The 27,759-nt window shown below is 38.5% G+C and overlaps 1 protein-coding gene across 1 annotated transcript in view; it reads right to left on the bottom strand.

Annotated features, from left to right (window-relative positions):
* Nucleotides 1-27,759, bottom strand: part of LOC118356362 (leucine-rich repeat-containing protein 37A2-like) — a 64,333-nt gene that overhangs the window by 9,128 nt on the left and 27,446 nt on the right. The window contains 7 exon segments of the mRNA XM_035724458.1: nucleotides 226-275; nucleotides 4,257-4,361; nucleotides 4,751-5,248; nucleotides 5,251-6,563; nucleotides 9,173-9,291; nucleotides 18,107-18,181; nucleotides 18,752-18,823. Of these exon segments, the coding sequence (XP_035580351.1) occupies nucleotides 226-275; nucleotides 4,257-4,361; nucleotides 4,751-5,248; nucleotides 5,251-6,563; nucleotides 9,173-9,291; nucleotides 18,107-18,181; nucleotides 18,752-18,823 (2,232 nt within the window).

Below are 27,759 nucleotides of genomic sequence, written 5' to 3' on the forward strand. Positions count from 1 at the left end.
TTCTTTACAGGACTGGTGACAGCAGATGCTCTCTGCCAGTCTCATTCTAACTCAGGTTTGGCTGGGGAGCTAATTTTGCTGGATCCAGGCAAAGCATTAGGCCAAATAAGTATTCTTTCTGCCTTTGGTGGTGTCCTGGGCGTAAAACAAGGGGATTGAAATAGAGAGGAGTTCTAAAATCTAGTTCTAAAATTCTACTTTAACAATTGCCAGACTCATATTTACCTTGAGCTTCCTTCTTTACCTTCCTCGGATGCTGTTCTCTGAGAATAAATCTGTTTTGGAAGGAAACGTGATCACAGTTACCCATCTTGATGACCACTGCCTCCAAATCTTTATTCATTCCTTTGTATTTTAAGTCTTACCTAGCCAGTGAGATGGTAACTTTTTTGAGGACAGGAATTCGGTTTGCTTAATAGTCCTATGACTCTTCCACTGTACCTAACTTGGGATCTTGTGTGTAGCTGGCAATACGTCTTATTGACGGTTTTAGATGACATTCAACAAGTAATTTCTAATAAAAATTCTTAGAGGTAGGAAAAGAAAAGAAAAGCATCTACCAGAAAGCTAAGCAGCAGCATTGTTTCAAAGTCAAAGACAAGAGTGGGATGCCTATTATTGCTGCTACTATTCATCATTGTTGACGAGGTCCTAATCAATGCAATAGGAAAAATGAAGTATTGGAAAGGAAGAAACAAAACATATTTGCATATGAAATTATGGACAACCTAAAAGGCCCAAGAGAATCAACTAAAATTTTACTGAAGTATGAGAAGTCACTAAGATGGCTAGATACAAAATCAAGAGCTCAACATGCAAACCACAATAGCTCTCCTACATTCCACAAATAACTAATCAACAAATGGAAGAATGATCTCGTTTACAATATCAATAAAAGGCATAAAGTACCTAGGAATGAACTTATAGCAAAGAATGGGTAAGGCTTATGAGATGAAAATATTAAAACTCTTCTGAAGGACATTAAGAAGAAATGAGTACATGATGTGAGATACCATGTTCCTAGAATGTTGCAAAGATGGCAGTTCTCCTCGAATTAACCTACAAATTCAAAACAATCCTATTCAAATCTCAAGATAGTTGTTTTGTTTTTTAACAAAAACTGGCCAGCTGACATTTGGTGGAGAAAATATGCAAGCCTAGGTATGAAATGTACGAAAAAGAAGACCAAAGAGCAGGAGCTTACCGTAGCAGACATCAAAATATGTTATTATAAGGCAACCGGAATTAAGTACATAGTGTGATACTGGTACAGGGAAAGAAAACTGGATTGATAAGAGTCCAGATAAAAATAGTACTTTAGATCAGTGAAGAATGAATGAACCATTCAATAAAAGATTTTAAAGTAACTGGATCTTTAGGTAGGGAGAAAAAAAAGTTAGATCCCTCACCTCAACCATACCAAAAAACAAAACGGATTCTATACATATTAAAAAATATAAATGACAACAAATGTTAGGAGAGCATAGAAGAAACCAGCATAGAGGCAACAGAGGCCTCCTTAACAAGACCCACATCCCAGAATGCGTGAGGAGAGGACTGGCAGATAGGTCCTTGCCCATCATTCATAGTCCTTGCCCCCTTCACCCTCCCTGGATTGCTGGTCTTCCTATTGATTTATAAAACTCTCTTTATAGTAAATATATTAATCTTTTCGGGAGCTTTCATTGAATTTCAATGATTCAAATATTTGCCAGTGTTTTCATCTTTAAGGAGACAGAACACGTGGAACCGGAGCACAGGGTCTGCAGTCAGGCGGAACGGGGTTCTGCTTTGGGTTTTGCCATCCCTTAAGCTCATCCTCTTTCAGTTATCAAAGAGGGATGGTAATATTGTCATCACAGGATTGTGGGGATTAAATCAGATATGGAAAATTCTTCTTCCTAGGCTTGGCATAAACCAGTCCCACGTTTGCTAATGGTGTCACAGACAGGATGATCAAATCTATCAAAGGTTTCTGCCTGTGGTATTGGGTCAGAAAGCTCTTTTCCACCACCAGATGATAAAAATATTGCTTCTGTTTTCTTCTAATAGTTTTATGGGTTGTTTTCTTTTTTTACATTTACTGAAATATGTTTGTTTTAAGGTGAGGAATGGGTATCTGCTGTTATTTTCCTCCCCAATAATGAAGCAGTTGTTCTATTACCACTTATTTATTTTCTTCCGCTGGTTTGAATACTAAAAGGTAACATTTCAGAAGTCCTAGTAATACATGGGTCTGTCTATTGCCGGACTCTGTATGCTACTTCAAATAAATATTAGGCTGCCTTATTCCTCATTGTGAAGTTGACATAATGTCTCATCTCTCTTCCTATGAACACTACTATTGTCTTAAAGGAAAAACACTGCATGGTCTCTGTCATCGAAAAGCTTATCATCAAAGTAGGGAGGCAAAATGATGAAACCTCATAAATACAAACACAAGGTTAAGAAATTAAAAACAGCAATAGGAATTTATAGAACTTCCCTAAAAACCAAAGGCCACGTGCCACCTGGAGATGCAGAGGGTACTATCTGGACAATGGCCAATGCTTTATCTTCCCAGAGACCTTGGTAAGCTGACTCCACGCCAGTTCCTAGCCTCCTGGGCTCAGAAATCAGACTCTGTCCTCATCAAAAGCGAACTCACTTCTTCCTATAGAGGCAATCTCACTTTATCAATGCCCCAGGATTGATCAAAATCAGAATGCCAGGTTAGGACTTGACAATGAGAAACATATCTGTTCCACAGATAGGGCATCTGTGTCTACATGATTCGGAATTACCTCCCATGGACACAGGCCTCCGTGGCACACTGAAGCACAATCAGAAGGCTATTTGGTGAGAAGAGAATTAGAAGGAAAGTAACCAGCTGAATCCAGTGTTTAACAGAAAGGACTGAAGTAGCCAGATCCACCCGTCTCCCCGCCAGGCACAGCCTCACTAGTGGGCCTGACTTTCATCTGCTGCCTGAGGTGCCGTTCCTACTCTCGGGCAAGCCGAGGATGGGCACTGCCCATGTTGGGCTCTTCTTCACCATTTCTATGTTTTTACTACCGACCAACCTTCCTGAAGACAGACACGTTTCTCTTTAGCAGTTAATATATCCAGTCAGGTTTCACTCAGGTCTGATAAACCAGGAAGCCACTTGATCCTTACATATCTCTGCTCTGCTCTGCTCCATGTGTTGACCTTGGTGTTTCTCTCTTGGGGAGCTGCCTTTTAAAAAATTGTTTACCCTATTTTTGTTATCAGGGGAGGGGAATGCATCACTGTAGACCCTCAGAAATGGTGACAAATCTCACAGAAGGACTAGGACCAGGAGCGCTGGAGTATTCAGGGAAGGCTTTATGGAGAAAGATGAACTTCAGTTGGCTTTTGAGAGATTCACGCTACTTCCACAGGCAGAGCAAATTAAGGGAATTTCAGATGGGCAAAGTCACCGACAGAAACAGGAATGGGCATGGGGTGACTGGGGTGTGGTGAGGGGCTGCTTTGGTTGGAATGGAGGCCTGCCACAACAGTAGAAAATGTAGATAAGGTAAATTAGGTTGGATTGGTAGGATAGAGTCAAGACTGTCAACTTGTTAAATCATTCTTTTAAAAACCTTAGCACCTGCCTGTTGGGAAAAGTAAGGAGTCATTATAGGATTGGAGAAAAGGTAAACAGGCAAGCTCCAGCAACAGGCGACTATAAATAGGACATGCTTTGGAAGAGTCTGATGCAGGATTTTAGCTGCAGTATTTTAACTGAACCTAGTTACATAACACCTTACACGGTGGAGGAGAAAGCTGCTAAGTAATCTAATTAATCAACAAGATGACATTTTTATCTGTAAGCCATGTCCTTTTTTCTCGGATGACTGATAGCTCCAGGAGGGTGGAGACTATCTCGCTCATCATTTCAGCCAAGGAAAGAAATCAGTGGTAGTCTGAGAGTGACTGGTGAGTACATCTAATCAACATAATTTGGAGTTGAAGAAATGTTACTATCATGTCAACTCTGGCCTGCTTAAACTTAATGTCTCAGAACAGTCTAATGGCTTGTCGCGTTGGTTACAATCCACAGATCTCCTGTCAGTGGGGTTCCTTTAAAATTCCCTGGAATATACTTTGCAAAAAGAGAACAAAGCATATCTCAGTCCTCCAGACTGAAGAGGAACATCAAGTAGTAGTAGGTGGGAAAGTGGCTTTGATTTTCAGTTTGTGGGTTCTGAATCTATTATAAAGATAAAATCTGAATTAACAGTTGTCCTTACCTCAATGAGACAGAAAACTATAATCAAAATCATCACTACTACAGTCACAGATATTGCCAAGATGAGTTTGTTGTTATAGCCATAACCTGGAACTTCTTTTGTGAGCTAAAAAAATAATCATTTTTTTAGAAAACAAAGGCACAAGATGAAAGCTAACTATTCTTCAGCTCCTCTAAAATAGACCCCATTCTTTCAGATGAGTGGCTTACAGGTTCTTAAGGAACACACCAAATCTAATGTGTTATGTAATCTTATCATTAGCCTTTTCTTCAAAATTTCGTTTATCTGGTATGTTAGGTCCCTTCTCGTCTACCCTGGGGATAGTGGCACTCTTGTCTAAATGAGCAGAGTGGCAGATCACTGTCTTAGCCAATGTGACCTGGCTAAGACAAGACCCAGACTAGGAGCCCCCTGGCCTTTGTCCTTGGGCGCTTTCATGGCATGTCCTAAACTGACTCAAAGTCCAGATCCCATGTTGTAGGAGTTTTCCTCACCTCACTGGACTCCTGCCCTTTCCGTTTGCTCTGGACTTCTGTGCTCTCATTGATGTAGTTCTCAGTCTTCCATTGGTCCGTATCCCACTCTGCCTTGGACACCTTTACTTCTTGCTGCTCACTGAGAAGCTTCATCAGGAGGCCTGTTCTGGAGATGAGCTTGGCACAGGCCAGTTGCACGTGGGTCTCCGAGCAGTCCATTTTCAAAGTCCGGATAATGTGAGAAATGAGCCTTCTCACGTCGTTGTTCGGGATGAGGGACCGTAGCTGCTGGTTTAGCTGAATTTCAAATAGGTCACCTGGGGCTGAAAGCTTCGACACAGTGAAGCCTGTGGGCTTCGGGGGCAATTCAGTGCCCGTGCTGTGGTATATCCATCGTGTTTCATTGGTTTGTTTAACAGTTGGCATAAAGTTGTCTGTGGTGGCTGTAGAATATGCACTGGAAAGATTCTTATGGTTCCTGAATTCAAAGAGGGTTTGTTTTGGCACAGTCATGTTTCTTGTAGAAATAGGTTCTCAAAAACATTCTGTGCAGTACTGTTTTCTACAGTAGTGTTTTGTCTAAAAGGCTCTGAAGGAGTTAATAATTCTGGAAAGGGATTTTCCTGAGAACTTAGTTCTCCTGAAGATGAAAAAGCCTCCCGTGAAGGGGAATTTATGAGGCTCCTGATGGCAGAGAATGGAGGCCTCTTTGCAAGCATCAGCCTATTACTGAGAGGACTTTTCTTTCTGAATTTTCGACTCAGCTTGGCCTTGGGTGCTCTGTGGACCACACGTGAGCGAGTTTTATGAAAGAGGTACTTTTTTCTGGAATGTGAGACTGGTTTAGAAGCCTTCATATTCCTAACTCTAGCATTTGCATCCTCTAAAACAAAAATGGTGTAGGTTAAGTCTTTTGATTTGTTTTTCACCTCAGGTAGGGATTTTGGAGCAGTGGAGGCAGAAGGCCTGCCCAAGGAGTATTGTTTCACGAACGAAGAGACTGCTGCCTTGTGCTCCTTTATGAACGAAGGCTCCGTATTGAAGGAGTCTCCCACTAATTTCCTGGGCCTCTGCGCCATGTGAAGCTGCTCCAGCTCCCTTGGGGACGGTCTACTGACCCTTCTTTCTTTGGCCCTATTCTCCACAAATGGCTGGGCATTCTGTTGCCGCCAGTTTCTCTGATTGCCCACTTGTTTGAAGTGCCTTCTCTTTAGGCCCTTTGGGCCCTTGATAACCTTTTTTACTCTCAGCATCTTTTTCCCTACACTCTCAGCCTTGGCGAGGCTCTTTTCCTGTGCTTGGGTAGTTTCCAATTTCTTTGGAAAGATTTGGCGTTTGAATTTGGGACCGAAAAGGCCGGAATGTATAAGCATGGCAGTTTTTTCTTTCTTTTTCACCTCATCAATTTTTTCTTGAATTTCTGCATCTAATAAATTTTCTAGAGAATAGAGTTTCCTCAGTTTATTTTTGTAAGTTGAATTGTTGGGTCCAGGTTTAAGAGAAGTGTTCCCTGTGTTGTTTGTCAAGGGACCCATGGGCTTGTCTCCATCTTGCACATTTGAAAACAGAAGTTTAATGAATGGTAATAACGTTGATTCTACATCTTCTAGATTTCCCTCTGAGAAATAAGGCAATATGTAATTCAGCGCACTAATAACATCACTTTCATCATTAAAGTCTAGCTGCTCATTCAGAAAGGCTAAACTGACGCCATTTTTGTCTGAGGATGCCTTCTCTGGCTCAATCGTCAGCTCAGTACTGGTGCTCTTCTTCCGGGATTTCAATACCTTCATGAATGATCCTTCTGCGTTCCTTACAGATAATTCTTCATCTGTCAACAAAGAAGAGACTAGTTTTGATAATGAAAGACTGATAGTATAGCTTTTTGTCAGTCCACAGTCATACATCCCAAATAAATTAAGAATCAACAAATATTTGAGTACCATTTAGAGAGGAGACAAACTCAAACTTGAATCTCTGATTGGCAACAACAAAAGGAGAAAAGGGTATTTTTTGAAAAAGCAGCTATTTACTCAGAACCATCCATAGTGTGAATAACTGTATTTGGGATTATTCCATGGGTCCCCAAAGGCTCGACTGTGCAGTACTCAAAAAAAGTCAAGGCTGGAAGACACTCAGCTAAACTGTGTGCAGATCTAATGTGACTCCTGGCATTCATATACCCCATCCTGTTCTGCTTCAGATGCTTCCTGCCTGCACTCTTCAGCATGCTTGTGTTCTTGCTGCCATCACAGATGCCCATGACAACACCCACTGTTAGCAGGTCCTCATCTGGACATGCCCTCTCTACCTACCCACCAATTCCTTTGCTTGGTCTCTGCTCCCATATATTGCAGCTCACATAACATAAGCTCTAAACAGAAAAAAACCCACTATGTCCACCCTGGCTCTTTGCTTAAATTTGGGCAGGGATCTGGGGTCTAGGTTAAGATATTTCCCAGGTGTGAGAGATATGTCAATGTGGAATGTTCAATAAATCAATGGAATGATACTTGAGGTTTTAACATGCAGAAGGGATAAAGAATCTTTTGCCAGATGCCTACTTCACTCTCATTTCTAATATTTCTTGCTTTATTTAGGGAACTGTTCAGAGCTTCCAACTATCTGAAGGTCAGGTGCACAGCTTGTATAGACGGCACAGCATTGTGCTGCTGGGTTTCTTTTCCAGAAGATCGGGAAGTATTTTTAGTGGTGGTGGTGAGGGTCAGAGGAGGAGGTAATAAGGGTCACGAGAAAGGAGGAGCAACAGGCTTGCCGAGAGTGCAAAATGAGACACTTGAGTGCTAGGCTACAGCACTTAACACCTCTGATCACAGTCTTCCTCACCTGTAAACGGAGATTAAACATGCCTATTCTACCCACCTCTAAGGGAGAAGGGAGTAATATAATTGGTAAAAAAATTGTTTTGAAAAATAAGCAACACTGTACTTACTTACAGAAGTAGCAAAGTATTATTTCTTTTTTTTTTTTTTAGTATTATTTCTGATGTACCCTAGATCATTGATAAGGACCTGTATTCCAGCTATCCAAGTGCAAAAGCACATTTTGGAAGTCATCAAGTTAGTGCCAATAAAACATAGTATACAGAAAAACACTTAAAAGCACCTGAGTGTTTTTAGACAGAAAAGCTTAAGATTCAGAACAAGTTCAGAGTTGGACAATCCAAGAATAGAAGAGCCCTCTCTATCTTTTTCTTAAATTTTCATTGTTATGTTAATCACCATACATTACATCATTAGCTTTTGATGTAGTGTTCCATGATTCATTGTTTGTGCATAACACCCAGTGCTCCATGCAGAACGTGCCTTCTTTAATACCCATCACCAGGCTAACCCATCCCCCCACTCCCCTCCCCTCTAGAACCCTCAGTTTGTTTTTCAGAGTCCATCGTCTCTCATGGTTCGTCTCCCCCTCCAACTTACTCCCCTTCATTCTTCCCCTCCTGCTATCTTCTTCTTCTTTTTTTTTTTCTTAACATATATTGCATAATTTCTTTCAGAGGTACAGATCTGTGATTCAACAGTCTTGCACAATTCACTGCGCTCACCATAGCACATACCCTCCCCAATGTCTATCACCCAGCCACCCCCTCCCTCCCACCCCCCACCACTCCAGCAACCCTCAGTTTGTTCCTGAGATTAAGAATTCCTCATATCAGTGAGGTCATATGATACGTGTCTTTCTCTGATTGACTTATTTCACTCAGCATAACACCCTCCAGTTCCATCCACGTCGTTGCAAATGGCAAGATCTCATTCCTTTTGATGAGCCCTCTCTATCCATTAGAAGGTAGCAGCTTCTGGTTAGGGAACAGGGAGTCTCAGGCTCTGAATAACACTTTTTTATAAATCAGCACCACTTTTACTCTTATAGTATATTACTTGTAAAAATAAACAAAATAAAAATGTATCTTCACCTGTCCTATAAGACAAAGGGCACCTGAGATCTAATGCATATAAAATCAGTTTACAAACTGTGAGGCACTCTATCAACAACTTTTCAGTTGGGGGTAATTAATTTAATAACATAACTGAGAATCTGACTTTTAACAAAGGAATAGTTCTTAGAAATTTAGAGATCTGAGGTGTGCTTGGGTGGCTCAAGCATACGACTATTGGTTTTGGCTCAGGTCATGATCTCAAGGTCATGGGATCGAGCCCCGCGCTGGGCTCCGCACTCAGCGGGGAGTCTGCTTGAGATTCTCTCCCTCTGCCCCTCCCTCGACTCGCGTGCTCTCTCTCTCTCAAATAAATAACTAAATCTTTCTTAACAAAAGAGAGATTTAGGGATTTGACTCTGAATGAATAAAAATAATGCAATGACATCATTAGTTAAAAATTTTATCATGGTTGATTAAAAATAAAAAAACATAAATAAAATAAAAATTTAAAAATTTACCATGAGGCAATTCAGACTCACCACAATGTGTGGCATTTGTCAGACATTCACTGTCACAATGCAGCTTGACTGTCTTGCAGACAACCTCAATATTATTTTTGAATTGGCAGAGACAGCAGGCCATACGGCTAGGTAAAATCCTATACATGGAAACACAGAGAATTAAATTAGTGGTAAAGGAGTTACTTGAGTAGGCAGGCCAAGGGCATCACAGGGCTGTGCAAAAAGGAATTCTTGAGGCATGTGGCCTGGATGTTTGGGTAGGGACCAGTTGGCCCATTGCTGCTCTTGAATATTGTAAATAAATAGAAGGACAGAGGTGTCCACAGAAAGGTAAGGATGGTAGGGGGTATGGTATGCCTAGAATAAGATAGAGATGAGAACTGGGTGGCACTGATCTGTAGTTGAATTCAGAAGTATCTCCTTCCAACCCAAAAGTCTCCCTTTGGCTTGAGAGCACACAGGAAGAGGGTAGATTTCTAACAAGAGTCTGAATAAGTCTAAAATATGACCCATACTGAAGATAGAAAGCAATCAATCAAAACTAACCCATAATCTACACAGATGTTACAATTAGCAGACAACGACATTTAAAAAGTTGTTGTAACTGGGGTGCGTGGGTGGTGCGGTCAGTTAAACATCTGACTCTTGGTTTCAGCTCAGGTCACGATCTCAGGGTCATGAGATCAAGCCCCACATTGGGCTCCTAGCTCAGCGTGAAGTCTGCTTGAGATGATCTCTCCCTCTCCCTCTGCCCCACCCGCTCATGCTCTCTCTCTCTCAAATAAGTGAATTTTTTTAAAAAAGTTATAACTGTGTTTCATATGTTAAAAAAACCCACACTAAAAAACCCATGCCTCTACTGAACTCAGTGAGTTGTGCAACAACTTCAAGTGGCCTAATATATGTGTACTTAGAGTGAATGAAGGAGAGGAAATATAAGAAATTTTGAAAAAATAATAGCCTAAAATTTTCCAAACAGGCAAACCCAATAAACCCACAAATCCGAGAAGGTCAATAAACTCTAAGCACAAGAAACATGGACAAAACTACATGAAGGCACATCATAATCAAACTACTCAAAACCATCAATAAAGAGAACATCTTAAAAGCAGCCAAAGGAAAAAAACACACACACAACGTATAGAGAAACAAAGATAATAATGACAACATATTTCTTGTTGGAAATAATGGAACTCAGTAGAGCAATGTCTTTAAAGCAGTGAAGAGAGGGGACCCAACGACTATCAAGCTAATATTCTATATTCAGATCTTTCAAAAACAAAAGCAAAACAAAGACTATCTGAGACATGCAAAAACTGAAAGAATTCATCGCTAGTAGACTTACACTGTAGAAGTGCTAAAGGAAATAGTTTTAAGCGGAAGGAAAATGATACCAGATGGAAACGTGGATCCACACAAAAGAGTGAGGAACATTAGAACTGGTAACTACATAGGTAAATATATAAGGCTTTTCTTACTATTTAAATATCCAAATACAATGTGATTTCACTTATATGTAGAATTAAAAAAAACAACAAATGAACAAACAACAAAAAATAGAGAAACACACTCTAAAATATGGAGAACAAACTGGTTGCTAAAGTGGAGAGGGTGGGGATAAGGTCAAAATAGGTGAAAAGGATTAAGAGGTACAAACTTCCAGTTATAAAATAAATAAGTCACTGGATGAAAAGTACAATGTAGGGAATACAGTCAATAATACTGTAATACACTTATTGTGGTGAGCATTTCATAATGTATATAATTGTTGAACCACTATGTTGTACATCTGAAACTAATTTAATATTACATCAACTATACTTCAATAAAAGAGTTAACTTATTGGTTAAACAAAAAAAATAATATGGTGTGATGTAAAAGTAAAATGTATGAAAACAATAGCACAAAGGCCAGGAGGGGAAAAATGGAAGTATGCTATGTATTGTAAGGTTCTTATACCAATCACAAAATCATATAACATCATTTGAAGATAGACTGTGGTAAGTTAAAGATGAACACTACAAACCATTAAGCAACTACTAAAATAACAAAACCTGAGTTGTAGCTAATTAGTCAACAAATAAAATAAAAAAAGGTACTCGGTCAACACAAAAGCAGGAAGAAAAAGAGAAACAAAATGAAACAAAGAACAGGTGGGACACATAGAAAATATTCGACAGTAGCTTTAAATGTAATCATAGAAATAATTACATTAAATATAAATGGTATAATCACCCTAATTAAAAGATAGAGTTGTCACACCAGATAAAAAAAGCACAAGCCAAAACTACATGCTGTCTACAAGAATGATCTTCAATAGAAAGATACAAGTAGGTTAAAAGTACGGAAAAAATTATGCTATGCTAACACAAATCAAAAGGAACCTTGAGTGGTTATATTACTATAAGACAAAGTCAATTTCAGCAAAGAATATCACCAGGATAAAGGAGGTTATTCCATCATGATAGAAATGGCAACTAATAAAAAAGACATAACCTAAATATTTATGCATCTGGTAAAAGAACTCCAAAATATACTAAGGAGAATGGCAAAGAGAAACAAATAAATACACAATTATAGTTGGAGATTTCAATACCCCTCTCTCAATAATTGACAGAAAAAAATATAAAAAATCAGTAAAGATATAGCAGACTTGAACACTATCAACCTACTTGATCTAATTGACATTTATAGATCACTCCACCCAACATCAGAATACACATTTTTTTCAAGTAGACACATAATATTTACCAAAATAGACCATATTCTCATCTATTACCAGAATACATGGATATAAAACAAGACTCAATAAATTTAAAAGGATTTCAGTTATTCAACATATGTTCTGTGACCACAATAGAATTAAATTAGAAATTAACAGATTTGAAAAATCTCCAAATATGTGGAAACTAAACAATACATTTCTCAGTAACCCTGTGGGTAAAAGAAAGCAAAAGGGAAATTAAGAACTATTTCTTTTTACTGACTGAAACTGAAAACATGTCAACATGTGGGATGTTGCTAACACAGTGTTCAGCTTCCTCAGCGTCCACTTTTAAGAAACTAGAAAAAGAAAATTAATCACTGAGTAAGGAGAAGAAATAGCATAATAAAGATCAAGGCAGAAATAAAATGGAAAACAGAAAAATGGAGAGGTCAGTGAAATGAAAAGACAGTTTTTGGAGAAGATAAATAAAACTGATATACCTCTAGCCATATTGATCAAGAAAAGACAAGAGAAGACACAAATTTTCAACAACACAAACGAGAGGGGTGACATCAATACAAATTCTATATATATTAAAAGGATAATAAGGGAATATTATAAACTAATTCATATCAATAAATTCAGAATGAAATGGACAGAGTCCTTAAAGACATAAACTACTCAAAAATAAAGATGTAAGTTAAATAGCACTACTAAAGAAATAGAATGTGTACTTTACAACCTTCTCACATAGAAGCTTCAAACCCACATGCTTCACTGGTGAATTCTACCAAACATTTAAGGAAGAAATAATGCCAATTCTACACAAACTCTACCAGAGAATTGAAGAGAAGGGAAAGCTTCCCAACTCATTTTTAAGGCCAACTTTTGCTTTATCAAAACTAGACAAAGACATTACAAGAAAAGAAAACAACAGACCAATATCTCTCATGAGCACAGATACAAAATTCTAAACAAAATTTTACTATATCACATCCAACAATATATGAAAAGATGCTACATTACGAAGTGGGGTTTATCTCAGGATTGCAAGATTGGTTTAATATTTGAAAATCAATGTAATTTACCCAAGTTAATAAGCTAAAAAAATTATACAATCATTGTAATAGATGGGGAAAAAGTATCTGACAAATCTAACATCCATTCGTGATTACAAATTAAAAAAAAAAGCCCTTGGCAAACTAGGAATGGAAGGAAACTTCATCTTGATAAGAGACTTCTACAGAAAAAACCCGAACATCATATTTAATAGTGAAAGACAAATGCTTTCTCTCCAAGATCAGGACAAAGGCAAGGAAGTCTTCTCTCATGACTTCTATTTGATAGTACACTGAAGGTTCCAGTCAGCGCAATGCAGCAAGAAAAAGAAATAAAAGGTATTCAAAACGGAAAGGAAGAAGCAAAACTATCTTTATGGGCAGATAAAATGATTATCTATGGGGAAAACCTGATGGAATCTATAAAAAGGATACTAGAACTAATAAATGAATTTCTCAAGTTTGTAGGATAAAAGATCAATATACAAAAAATTAATTTATCTCTAATACCTAGCAATAAACAATTAGAAATTGAAATTTTAAAAAATTTCATCATTAAAAAATAGCATCCAAAGTATAAAATACTTAGAAAAGTCTGAAAAGATGTAAAAGGCTTACACACTGAAAACTATAAAATATTCCGGGGAAAAATTAAAGAAGACCTAAATAAATGAAGAGACATAAAGTGTTCATGGATCAGAAGATTCAGTATTGTTAACATGTCAATTCTCCCCAAATTGATTTACAGATAAAAATCCCACCAGACTTGTCTGTAGAAATTGGCAAGCTAATGCTAAAATTCATACGGAAATGTAAAGCTCCTAGAATAGCCAAAACAACTTTGAAAAAGAAGACAAAATTGGAGGACTAACGCTACCAGATTACAAGACTTATGAAGCTACACTTTCAAGACTTTGTGATATTAGTATAAATTTAGACAAACAGATCAAAGAAACAGAATAGAAAGTCCAGAAGGAAAGAGATATGGATAACTTATTTTCAGGTTCCAAGGCAGTTGAGTGGAGAAAGGATAGTCTTTCCAACAAATGGTGCTGGAACTACTGGATATCCATATGCAAAAAAGCAAACATCAATCCAAACCATATATAGAAATGAACTCAAATTGGTTCAAAGATCTAAATATAAAACCGAAAACTATAAACGTCTCAAAGAAAACACAGGAGACCTTGTGTTGGGCAAGATTTCTTAGATATGACACCATAAGCATAGCCTACAAAAAAAGATGGATAAATTGGACACCATCAAAATTAAGAATTTCTATCTTGCCAAAGACACCCTTAAGAGAATGAAAATACGAGCTACAAAATGGGAGAAAATACTTAGTAAATTACATATTTGATAGAGGACTTCTTTCCAGAATATATAAAGAACTCTCCAAATTCAATAATAATGTAGGCAAAAGACAAATAAGCATATGAAAAGATATCTGACATCATTAATTATAAAGGAAATGCAAATAAAAGCCACACTGAGATGCCACTATACACCTGTTCAGCTGTCTAAAATTAAAAACACTTACTATAGCAAGTATTAGCAAACATGTGAAGAAAATGGAAACCTCATACACTGCTGGTGGGAATGTAAAATGGTACAACCACTGTGGAAAATAGTTTTTTAAAAACTTAAACACACCCTTACCATAGGAACCAGCCATCCACTTCCAGGTATTTACCCCAAGAGAAATGGAAGTATGTATCCATATAAAGACTTGTACACACATAGAAGCTTTATTTTTAATAGCCAAAAATTGGAACAAATCAAATGTCCATCAATGGTGAGCAGATAAATTGTGGCATATTCATATAATGGAATACTATTCAGCAATAAAAATGAATTATTGATATACATAACAACATGGATGAATCAAAATAATTACGGTGAATGAAAGAAGCCAGTTAGAAAAGAGTACTTACCACATGACTCCATTTATATAACATTCTAGAAAATGCAACCCAATTTTGAGTAACAGAAAGCAGATCTATGGTTACTACCCAAAGCAATCTACAGATTTAATACAATCCCTATCAAAATTCCAACAGCAGTTTTCACAGAACTAGAACAATCATAAAATTTGTATGAACCACAAAAGACCCTGAATAACCAAAGCAATATTGAAAAAGAAAAACAAAACTGGAGATATCACAATTCCACAATTCAAGTTATATTACATAGCTGTAGTAATCAAAAGAGTATGGTACTGGCACAAAAACAGACACATAGATCAATGGAACAGACCAGAAAGCCCAGAAGCAAACTCACAATTATATGGTCAATTAATCTTCGACAAAGGAGGCAAGAATATGCAAGGAGAAAGACAGTCTCTTCAAAAAATGTTGTTGGGAAAACTGGACAGCTATGTGCAAGAGAATGAAACTGGACCACTTTCTTACACCATATACAAAAGTAAACTCAAAATGGATGAAGGACCTAAATGTGAGACCTAAAACCATAAAAATCCTAGAAGAGAGCACAGGCAGTAATTTCTCTGATATTGGCTTTAACAACATCTTTCTAAATATGTCTCCTGAGGCACGGGGAACAAAAGCAAACTATTGGGACTACATCAAAATAAAAAGCTTCTGCATAGTAAAGGAAACAATCAACAAAACTAAAAGACAACCTACTGAATGGGAGAAGATATTTGCAAGTGACATATTCAATAAAGGTTAAGTATCCAAAATATATAAAGAATTTATACAGCTCAACACCAAAAAACCCCCCAAATAATCCAATTAAAATGGGCAGAAGACATGAACAGACATTTCTCCAAAGAGGACACACAGGGGCACCTGGGTGGTTCAGTCGGTTAAACGTTCACCTTCAGCTCAGGTCATGATCTCAGGGCCCTGGGATCAAGCCCCACAGGGTGCTCCCTGCTCAGCGGGGAGTCTGCTTCTCCCTCTCCCTCCGCCTCTCCCCCAGCTTGTGCTCTCTCTCAAATAAATAAATAAAATCTTTTTTTTTTAAAGAAGACCTACAGATGGCCAACAGACACATGAAAAGATGCTCAACATCACTCATCATCAGGAAAATGCAAATCAAAACCACAATGAGATATCAACCTCACATCTGTCAGAATGGCTAAAATAAAAACCACAAACAACAAATTCTAGTGAGGATATGGAGAAATAGGAACCACCACTGTTGGTGGGAATGCAAACTGATGCAGCCACTGAGGAAGACAGTATGGAGGTTCCTCACAAAATTAAAAATAGAACTACTCTATGATCCACTAATTGTACTTCTGGGTATTTAACCAAAGAATACAAAAACCCTAATTCAAAGGGATACACGCATCTCTATGTTTATTGCAGCCTTATTTATAAGAGCCAAATTATGGAAGTAACCTAAGTGTCCATTGATAGATAAATGGATAAAGAGAAGATTCATATATATAAATTATGGAATATTATTCAACCATAAAAAAGAATGAACTCTTGTCATCTGCAACAACATGGATGGAGCTAGAGAGTATAATGTTAGTGAAGTCAGTCAGTCAGAGAAAGTCAAATACCATACGATTTCACTTATATGTGAAATTTAAGAAACAAAAAAAAATGAGCAAAGGGAAAAAAAGAGAGAGAAAGAGAGAGACGAATCGAGAAAGAGAGAGACAAATCAAGGAACAGACTCTTAATTATAGGGAACAAAGTGATGGATACCAGAGAGGACAGGGGGTGGGAGGATGGGTGAAATAGGTGAGTTCATCAAAATTTAAAAATTAAAAACTTCTGGTCTTCAGAGATAGAACAGAATGAAGACAAACTACAACCGGCGAGAAATTTGCTGAACACCTATCTGAGAGAAAGGACTTTTTCCAGAATATATAACATACTCTTAAAACTCAGTAATATGTATCCAATTAAAAAATGGATTTGGGGGTGCCAGGGTGGCTCAGTTGGCTGAGTGTCCAACTCTTGATTTTGGCTCAGGTTAGGGTCTCAGGCTTGTGGGATTGAGCCCTGAGTCAGGCTCCATGCTTGGCGGGGCGTCTGCTTGAGATTCTCTCTCTCTATCTCCTCCAGCCTCTCCCCCCACCACACTCACTCACTCTCTCTCTTCGTCTAATATAAATAAATAAATGTCAAAAAAAAAAGAAAAGGAAAAGAAAAAATGGATTTGAAGGACACATCATTTAAAAAGGTATCTGTACATGGGGCGCCTGGGTGGCTCAGTGGTTAAAGTAGCTGCCTTCGGCTCAGGTCATGATCCCAGGGTCCTAGGATCGAGCCCCGCATCGGGCTCCCTGCTCAGCGGGAAGCCTGCTTCCCCTCTCCCACTCCCCCTGCTTGTGTTCCCTCTCTCGCTGTCTCTCTCTCTGTCAAATATATTTTTAGAGAGAGCACACACGTGGGTGCATATGAGCCAGGGGTGAGGAGGTGCGGGGAGAGGAAGAGGGAGAAAGAGGATGTTAAGCAGGCTCCACATTCAGTGTGGAGCCCAACTGGGAGCTTGATCTCACGACCCTGAGATCATGATCTAAGCCGATATCAAGAGTCGGACACTTAACCGACTGACCCACCCAGGTGCCCCCAGGTAAGCAGTTTCTTAAAAAGTTAAATATACACTTAGCATATGATGAAGCCATCCTACCATTAAGTATTTTACCTCCCCCAAAATGAAAACATACGCTCACACAAAGACCTGCACGTGACTGCTTTTAGCAGCTTGATTCATAATAGCCAAAAAACTAAGAACAACTCAAATGTCCATTAACTGATGAATGCATAAACAAACTTGTGTATCCATACAACTGGAATACTACTCAGCAATAAAAAGGAATGAACTGCAGATAGATGCAACAAGCTGGATGAATCTCAAAAGGATTATGCTGAGTGACAGGGGCCAATCACAAAAGACTACATACTGTATGATTTCATTTATAAGACATGGTGGGAAAGGCAAAACCTCAGGGACAAAAATGAGGCTGGTGGCTGCCAGGGGCTGATGGTGGGAAAAGGGGACTGACTGCAAACAAAAATGTTCTGTATCTCAGATGTGGTGGTGGTTACGTAACTATATGTTTGCCAAAACTCATCAAACGGTATACTTAAAAAGAGTAAGTTTTATTTAATGAAAATTATACCTCAATAAATCTGACTTAAGAAAAGAATAAAACAAACATAAACAACTAAGTGAAAATAAACATAAGAAAAATCAACTTACAGTTTTTCCAATTCAAGGGTCATCATGAGGATGCTCTCAATTGTTGGAAGTGACACCTGTGTTGTTCCCATGTCTCTGAAGGAGAAAGTCCAAACATGAATGATACCCAACACAAAAATTCTATACTTAAAAAGAGACTTAACAACATGTGATTAGTTAAATTCCGTCAAGCCAGCTCAAGAGTTAACTTGCTATGGACAATAATTTCAGAGAACATTTATTGAAGAAATTTAAATTTATGTGCATCATCAAATTAATCCCCGTGGTGATGAACAGTACAATCTCTTTTTACCATTATCCTACTTCTCATTCTCAATTGCATCCACCTCTCTTGATTAATCTTTTTTTTAAAAATAATGTACATCTTATTCCACTTTGCTTTTTGAGACAAATGATATTTCTACATACATGATAAATGATATTTCTGCGTACATCTGCATGTTCCATATCTGTATGTGTTCTTCAATACTGCTTTCTTCCTCTGCAGGCTGTCTTGCCTATACACATTGTTTCTTTGCCAATAATTCTTATTTCAATAACCCAGTTAAATTTAAATTATGACTTTTTAACCAAAATGCAAAACACTTAATCTTTAAAAAACAGCAGAAATCATCTCATGAGCCATGAGATTGTTGTAATACTTACAAATATTTTAATGCCGGCAATTTAAAAAGATATGAATCTTCAACAGTTGTCAGAGGGTTACGACTGAGAATTCTGAAAAATGCAATGGAATTAAAATTATCTGCATTTTCAACAACTACCATGAAAGTTTATGTTCCTTTTTTTGGTATGGGACTTGAAGGTTAAAAGTAATCATTTCCTGCCTTTGCCTATAAATCTGTAAAGCAGTCTCCCTTTGGGAACTACCCAGGTCTCTGAACGATAAAGTGGGAAAGAGAAAAAACATTTTTTTTTTTAAGTGGATGGCAAAGAACTTTTCAGGTTGAAAACCCCAGAAGAGACTACACTAGTAGGAAGCCCTGGCTCTGTAGGAAATACTATTTCTAGTGTCCTCCATGATTTAAGGTGCTTTTCTCTTATCTCTAGAAATTTAAAAAATTCCACAGTTTAAACCACCCAGTTAAAGACAAAAAGAGGACCAATTCCTCAGTTTTGGAGCCAAACAATAGGGGCTAAATGTAGGAGGAACTGGTGAAAGCTATACTCCCACCACATGTTCCGTGTACCCTTGTATCACAGCCTTTGTCATGGCATGTCATCACCTATTTCCTTGTCAATCTCCTGGACGGTCAGCTCCTTGAGGGCAGGGACCATACTTGATTGTCATTGTCCCTGTGCCTGACATAGTGCTTGTTATTTACTAGTTATTTAATGAATGTTTGTTGAATAAGTAAATAACATTTTGTCATTCTTTGACACAAGTTTTTATTCCAAAATGTTGAATAAATTTTCTTCTCAATGCTTTAAAAACAAAAAAGGTGAAAGAAATAGGATGAAAGAAAAGAAAATCTTCCTTGAGGTTGACTCTACTCAAGAATCATTGCTGTACTTTTGCCAAATATTAGAAAGATAATCATCACAACCAATGCTATTGGACTGTAAGGTATCTGTGATCCGCATTTCACATTTAATCCTCACAATAGCCTTATGTGATAGATACGATCATTACCCCATTTTATCAATGAGGAAACTGAGGTACAGAGAGGTTATGTAATTTGTCCTAGATTGTCAAGAGAGTCAGAAGCAGAGCTGGAATTTGAATTCAAGTTTTGACTTCAAAGCCTGTGTTTAACTCGTATGAAGCAAAGGGGATTTAAAAATAGTGTTACCTTCAACTTAACTTTGAGAGCACTAAATATAGAAATACTTTGTTGAACTTCATCTCTCCACCTGGGAGAGCTTCTCTGAGAATTACATTTTCTATTTTTATTCCTTTTCTCTAATCGTCTCCCATGATTAAGTGTTTAATTAGCCAATGGTCATTGAGACTTTAGAGATTTAAAACCATGTTATAGGCAAATCAGTTAAAATGGGAAAGTGAGGACATCTGAAAATTCATCTCTCATAAAAGCAACAACAACAATGACAAAAACTGGCAAAAATGGTCAGAATTAACTTTTTTAGAAGTTTGGAAAATTTAACCAACGGGCTTGCAGCAACCCAGAGAGCATTTATTAAATAAAAACTAATTTCTATAAGAACAGTGAGATCTGTTGTTTTAACTTGTCCTAGACCTCTGCTCTCTATCCTGATGGTCACCTTGAAAAATAGCCCACATCCCGGGGGAGCAAAATGGAGCTGGATTTCCTTAAAGCCTCATTTTCAAAGAGCTGTCATTGTTTTAACTGTATAGTGGGTTCCCTGGAAAACCTCACTTGAAAAGCTTGTCTTTGACCTCACTGAGAGCTGCACAATGCTAAAAGCCTCTTCTTCTCAAGGGGCATTTTTAAAAAACAATTACAGGTAAAGGTTTTATCCTGGTGGTCGTGTGAGGCAATGGATTAACAGGAGGGACAGAAAAATAGCCTAACCAAAAAGCTTAAAAGGAAAAAGCTGAGAAATAAGATGTCCACAGAGACTTTGAAATGCTTCAACATATTCCTGGGAAACCAGAAGACCACAAGACATATTCCTAGGAACGTAGGAAAAAACTTAGCACTAATAAATGGGGTCAGCAAGGTTGCACGATCCAAGATCGATGTGTAAAAATTAGCTGTATTTCTATACGCTAGCAATGAGTAGTCCAAAATGAAATTAAGAAAACAATTCCATGTGTAACAATATTAAAAAGAATAAAATACTTAGGAAAAAAATTAACCAAAGAAGTACAAGACTACACTGAAAACTATAAAACATTGTTGAAAGAAATTAAAGAACATCAAAATAAATGGAAAGATATGCCACGTTCATGGATTAGAAGAAAATATTGTTAAAATGGCACTATGCCCCGAATTGAACGACGGTTTCAGCACACTCCCTATCAAAATCGCAGCTGACTTCTTTCCAGAAATTGGCAAGTTAATTCTAAAAATCATACATCAAATCAAAGGACCCAGAATAGCCAAAACAATCTTGATAAAGAAGAACAAAGTGGGAAGACTCATGTGTCCTGGTTTCAAAACCCAATTCAAAGCTATAGTAATCATAGTGTGATACTGGCATAAGAATAGACACATAGGAGCGCCTGAGTGGCTCAGTCGTTAAGTGTCTGCCTTCGGCTCAGGTCATGATCCCAAGGTCCTGGGATCGAGCCCCGCATTGGGCTCCCTGCTTGGCGGGAGGCCTGCTTCTCCCTCTCCCACTCCCCAAGCTTGTGTTCCCTCTCTCACTGTGTCTCTCTGTCAAATAAATAAATAAAATCTTTAAAAGAAAAAAAGAACAGACATATAAATCGATGGAACAGAACCGACTGTCCAGGAATAAATACTCACATTTATGTTCTATTAATTTTCTTTTTTTTTTTTTTTTTAAATTTTTTATTGTTATGTTAATCACCATATATTACATCATTAGTTTTTGGTGCAGTGTTCCATGATTCATTGTTTGTTCATAACACCCAGTGCTCCATGCAGAACGTGCCCTCCTCAATACCCATCACCAGGCTAACCCATCCCCCTACCCCCCTCCCCTCTAGAACCCTCAGTTTGTTTTTCAGAGTCCATCATCTCTCATGGTTCGTATGTTCTATTAATTTTCAACAAGGATGCCAAAACAATTCAGTGTGGGAAGACTGGTCTTTTCAAATGGTGCTGGGACAACTGTATATCCACATACAAAATAATGTAGTTGGATTCTTACACTTCATACCATATATAAAAATTAACTCGAAATGGACCAACTACCTAAATGGAAGAGCTCAAGGTATAAAACTAGGAATCTTTCTGACCTTGGATTAGGCAACAGCTTCTTAGACATGACACCAAAAGTACAAATAACCAAAGGAAAAATAAATAAATTGGACTTTATAAAAAACAGACTTTTATGCTTCAAAGGACATTATCACAAAAGTGAAAGACAACTCACAGAATGGGAGAAAACATTTACAAATCATATGTCGGATAAAAGTCTAGTATTCAGAATATCCAGAATATAGAGAACTCTAACAACTCAATAAAAAGAAAAATAATCAAATTTTTAAATTGGCGAAGGATTTGAAGAGATGGTTCTCCGAAGAAAACACACAAATGGCCAATAAGCACATGAAAAGACGCTCGATGTCTTAAGTCATTAGACAAGTACAAATCAAGGCTATAATGAGATATTACTTTACACTCACTAAGATGGCTATAACCAAACAAACAGACAATGATAAGTGGTAGCAAGATTATGGAGAAACTGGAACCTTCATACATTGGTGGAAACATAAAATGGTGTAGTCACTTGTGGAAAACAGTTTGGCAGTTCCTCAAAAGGGTTAAACACAGAGTTACCACATCACCCAGCAATTCCACTTCTAGGAATGTACCCAAGAGAATTAAAAACCTATGTCCACACAAAACCTTGTATATGAATACTCAGCAGCATTATTGATAATAGTCAAAAAGTGGAAACAATCCAAATATCTAATAACTGAGGAATGAACAAAATGTGATGTATGTATACAAGGGAATATTATTCAGCCTTAAAAAGGAATGAAGTACTGAGACATGCTACATGGATAAACCTCGAAGCTAACATGCTGGGTGAAAGAAGCTAGACACACATTTCTACGAAATGTCCAGAAGGGGCAAATCTACAGGGACAGAAGGTAAATTAGTTGTTGCCAGGGCCTGGGAGGAAGGGAGAATGGGGAGTCACAGGTGATGGGTATGGTATTTCTTTGTGGGGCTGATGGAAATACCTTGGCATTAGTGCTGACTATTGTCTGTCAAAGTATACCATTGGACTGTATATTTTATGATGTTGCATATTATATTATGTGGATTCTATGTCCATTTAAAAAAAAAGAACCATATTGTGATAAATAGAGCACCAGTTGTCAGAAGACCAAATGTGTTGGTAGGTGGAGAAAAGGGGAGTAAAGGCTCAGACTCTTCCACAACGGAGGTCGGAGGGTGCCAATGGTGAGGCTGGGAGCCATGCTTTTTCTGGGCGGGGGTGGGGGTTGGGAGGCAGCGGGGGTTGGGGGGGTGGGGGGGTGGGGGGGGTAGGGGGTGGGAAGAACCATGCATTTTTGTTCTTGCCTTGGAAACTCCCCTATTCTTCTTATTCTAGCCCATTCGTCTAGATTTTTTTCAGTACCATTAACATGTTGGATTTGTAACACTAGTTAATATTGAATAAGATAATGTTATAAAGAGGAAGAATGTGAGTGTCACACGTCTGGTTAAGCACAGTTCCTCAACTTTGAGGCTTTGGATGTCCTTTGCTTTGAAAAAAAAATTGGCATTAAAATCTATAAGCTCATTGGTGGGCTCTGTGCAAGTGAGTTCCTCCACCTGTGCATGTTTCTCTGTTTTCCAAAATGACTATAATGCGTTATGTAGCCGAAACCATTTAGCAATTAGTTATCCTTCCCCCCCAAATTATCTCAGTTCTCTAACCCTCCACTCTTTCCTGGGTGCTCACCCATGGCCTTGTATCCATCAGCTCAGTGTTTCCTCTTAACCAGACCGCCCTTGTCCTACTGAGATTAACATCCTGCGTTTATCCCTAGTGAAACCAAAATATAGGGCCACTCTAAATTATCCTATTTCCTCCTCCTGTCTTTAGTGCTGTCTTTCCTTCATGAAAGCTGTGCCTGGGGGAAGGACAGAATGAGAAGTGACCCAACAGTTTACATATGGGGGACTCCACAGTAACTGTTTTTCTACAAACCACAAAACAAATGGTTTTAGAGGCACTGAGGACATCACACTAGAGACCATTTCCCTTTCAGTTCAATTCCCTCATTTTACAGATAAAAAGTGTGCTGACTCCTAGTCCATCAGCTTTTTGATATTCACGGACTTAATCTTTATAGGAGTAAAACATAACAACAGTTATGAGGCTTCAAAGGCTGTCTCATAATCAAAGTTGAAGGAATATTGTTCTAAATGATTTTTAAAAATATGCCTTATTTGAAGAGGAAAACTCAAGTATTTTTGCAAAAGCCTTTTGCTGTAGAACAACGGGACAGATTAAAGGTAGCTCACAAAATATATTTTCCTGTTATTTTTTTTCCTCCAAATTCATCTATACAGGTCCAGACGGATGGGCTATGTTTCCTTTCTATTAACTGAGGAGACAGAGAAGAACTGAGGACTGAAGCATGTCATCACTGTCCTGAATGTACTGAAATCCTAACAGCCTTAGCTGAAAACATGTCCAAAGCAGGCAGTGAAAATAAATTTAAAATAGGACCAACTCCAAACTATCTATGCTAGAATCCGAAGGCAGGCAGGGAAAACTGGCTCCTTGGAGGAAGGCAGTCCAAGAAATAAGCAGAGTGACCTAGAACCTGTTCCAGTATGTTTGAAGTACTTGGGGATGGAGTAACCCCTTTCCTTTATTCATCTACATAGGTCCATGAGCCACGAGAACATGACCCCCCCTGTGAAGCTCCTCAATACAAGACATCTAACTTCATGACGTAAGTCCTTTCTCGGGGCGGGGTGGGGGAGGGCGAAGTCTAAAGAATCTGAAATGGTGGGCCTATATTTTAATCAAAGTTCTGAGAATAGCTTTGAAGAAGAGTTCCTGGCAGTGAGGAACAGCAAAAGAAGCAGGGGCCCCTGGAATCAGGAAGACCTAGGTTTGAATTCTGGCTGTCACATCCTGGTGAAGTGACTGGAGTAACAAACATCTCTGAGTCTCACTTAGCACCATTTACCTCATAAGGCAATCTGAGGATTAAATGAAAGAGCATGTGCAAAGCACCTCACATAAGGCTGGGCACAGAGTAGGTGCCTAGTAATAATGATGCTACATTTGCACTGGGCAGTGAGCAGAAAATCTGGGGATGCCCAGAGGTGGCATGGCCAGGAGCTCCAGAAGCATGGGACTGCCATAGGGAAAAGGAGCTCTCTGCTCTAAAGGTCCTATTCCAGTTAGAAACCAACTCCAAGAGACAACGCACAAACGCCAAAGAGTCATCATTCAGCTCCTACTCCAAGGGAATGAGGAGCTGCCTTACTTGCAAAGCTCCTAGGCGGCTCTGCCACTTATGAACAGTGTGAACCTAGTCAAGTGACCCAATGTCTCTGAGTTTCAATTTCCTCGTCCCCAAAGTGGGGATAACGATATCCACATTGCAAGAGCTGTTGGAAACATGAAAATAAGATATAGTGTGAGAGAGCATGTATTGAGCATTTCCCATGAGCCAGGCACTATCTGAGAGTGTTGGGCACACTATCTTGCTTGTACAATACGTAAAGGTCCCTAGCCTACTGCCTGGAACACAGTAAGTGCCTACTAGAGGTAGGTAATAAAGAAATGTTATGGGGCAGAGGAAGAACTACTCTGCTTCCAAGAGAAAGAAGATGTGTTGTTAGGTACGTGGGAAGAATAAGATGCGGCTGGGAGAAGGAAAGTATAGTAGTTGCTGGGTAGGACTATGTCAAACCTTTTGAACTATTACAAATAGAAAATAATAAAACAGCCACCCGAAGTTCCCTCAAAGGACAGACCTGAGTTATTATTTTCATCCTGAACGTTTATGCCTTTCTGAATCGGAGAAGAAGCTGCCAGGATTTCCAGTACATAGCAAAAAGTGATGACGATACCCTGCAGTGTATAAACTTGTGTGTGCACACAGCCGTCTAAAGGAAACCGATACTGGATGACGGGGGAGCATTAGGGTGTCTCTGTGACTGCAGCTCGATTTGCCTTCACAGTGTGGCCACAACTACCTCAATGGTATTCTCAATAGTGGGGTAAATAATTCAGTAGGGGTAAGGCTTAGATTTTCCTCATTCTCTCTTAGTGCTTATGTTCTTGGCACAAGACTGATGCACCACAGACAAGCCGGCATGCGGATGTGATCTACGTGGATAAGGTAGAGGCCTCTACATTGTAGAGTCCTTCAGTTTCTAAAATCATGGAGCTTGTACTGTTAGAACCAATGAAGTGTGACTAAAAGAATTTTAAAAAATAAGCCATCAGACACTGAAAAACAAACTGAGGGTTCTAGAGGGGAGGGGGGTAGGGGGATGGGTTAGCCTGGTGATGGGTATTGAGGAGGGCACGTTCTGCATGGAGCACTGGGTGTTATGAACAAACAATGAATCATGGAACACTGCACCAAAAACTAATGATGTAATATATGGTGATTAACATAACAATAAAAATTAAAAAACTAATGATGTAATGTATGGTGATTAACATAACAATAAAAAAATTAAAAAAAATAAAATAAAACTAATGATGTAATGTATGGTGATTAACATAACAATAAAAAATAAAAAAAAAGAAAAAAAAATCTTAAAAAAAAAAATAAGCCATCAGTATGGACCTGTGTAGGTGAATGAAGGAGAAGCACTTTAAAGTCAGAAAAAAAAAATATACTTAACATTTAGGATTATCAACCACTGCTGGTTTTCCATAATATATTTCATTCCTGATTTCATCTGAAAGAGGTACGATTATTACTACCATTCAAAAAGTGGTAGCTTATTGAAACAAAATGAAACAGAAACCCCCGAAAGTGGTACCTTATTAATAAGTTCTTGGAATGTCTTTGAGGTGGGTTTCAGATTTTTGTTTTGCCAGCACACCAGAGAACAGGCTCATTGGGTTTCTCCACCAAGAGGTATAACGTCTCAAACTCACCAACTTTACCAAGCACGCTATAACACCAAGAGTCTCTTACGAGAGTCTGAATTTCATTATAGTTAGGTGGGCAACATAGGAAAAAATCGGGTGGAATCAGGTGATAAAAATTCATGGATTCACTGAAAAACATTCACCGAATGCCATGCCCACTCAAAATAGACTTTACCACACTGCTAACTAGTTCACTCTGTGTTTATCAATAACTTAGAGGCTTCACTCAAGAAACTTCCTGAGTTATAATTACCTGAAACCCAGGGGTAAATAAAGGATCTTGGGGGGCCTGAACCTCATCTACTTTGGGAAATCCTGTCTATTAAAAGCATGCAAAATTATGAATAGAAAAAATTGCTAGGACCCCCTCCCAAGACCTTGGAAGGGGCCTGTGTAAATGAGGAGCCCTTAGGCGTAAGGTTGAGATAAATCTACCTCAGCTGGGGCCTCTAAGTTTCACAGACTAAGTTAATGCCAGACAAAATATCGCTTCAACTTATAGAAACCAACTCCAAGAGACATAGGTTATATGTCACATAGGTAATAACATGACCTAATTCAAGGGGTAGCATCTTCCCTTGGCAACTTGCCTTTGAAAAGAGATGCAATAAAGTCTATATCTCACTATGGCAAACATTTCCTGAAGTGGACTAGCTTTGTCTATTAGAAAAATGTGGCTCCAAACAAAGGAGCCTCGCCCCCAATACACACTTACTATATTGTGATTTCTTTCAGAAGGAACCGTGAATTCGTTTCAGTAGAGCAGCTCTATTCAAACCATGTGACATGTGTACGAATTTATTTTCAACGCCAGCTAGCTCTGGTTCTTTAATTACCTTTTTCTGTCATTTAAGATGCACGCAGAAACTCAACACAAACAAGTTGTTGCCTCATCCATTACGAATCTTTCCTATCCCGCAACCCGTTGCCTACTTTGTCACCCCCCC

The sequence above is a fragment of the Zalophus californianus genome, chromosome 16, assembly GCF_009762305.2.
Source record: "Zalophus californianus isolate mZalCal1 chromosome 16, mZalCal1.pri.v2, whole genome shotgun sequence".
Classification (NCBI taxonomy): Eukaryota; Metazoa; Chordata; class Mammalia; order Carnivora; family Otariidae; genus Zalophus; species Zalophus californianus.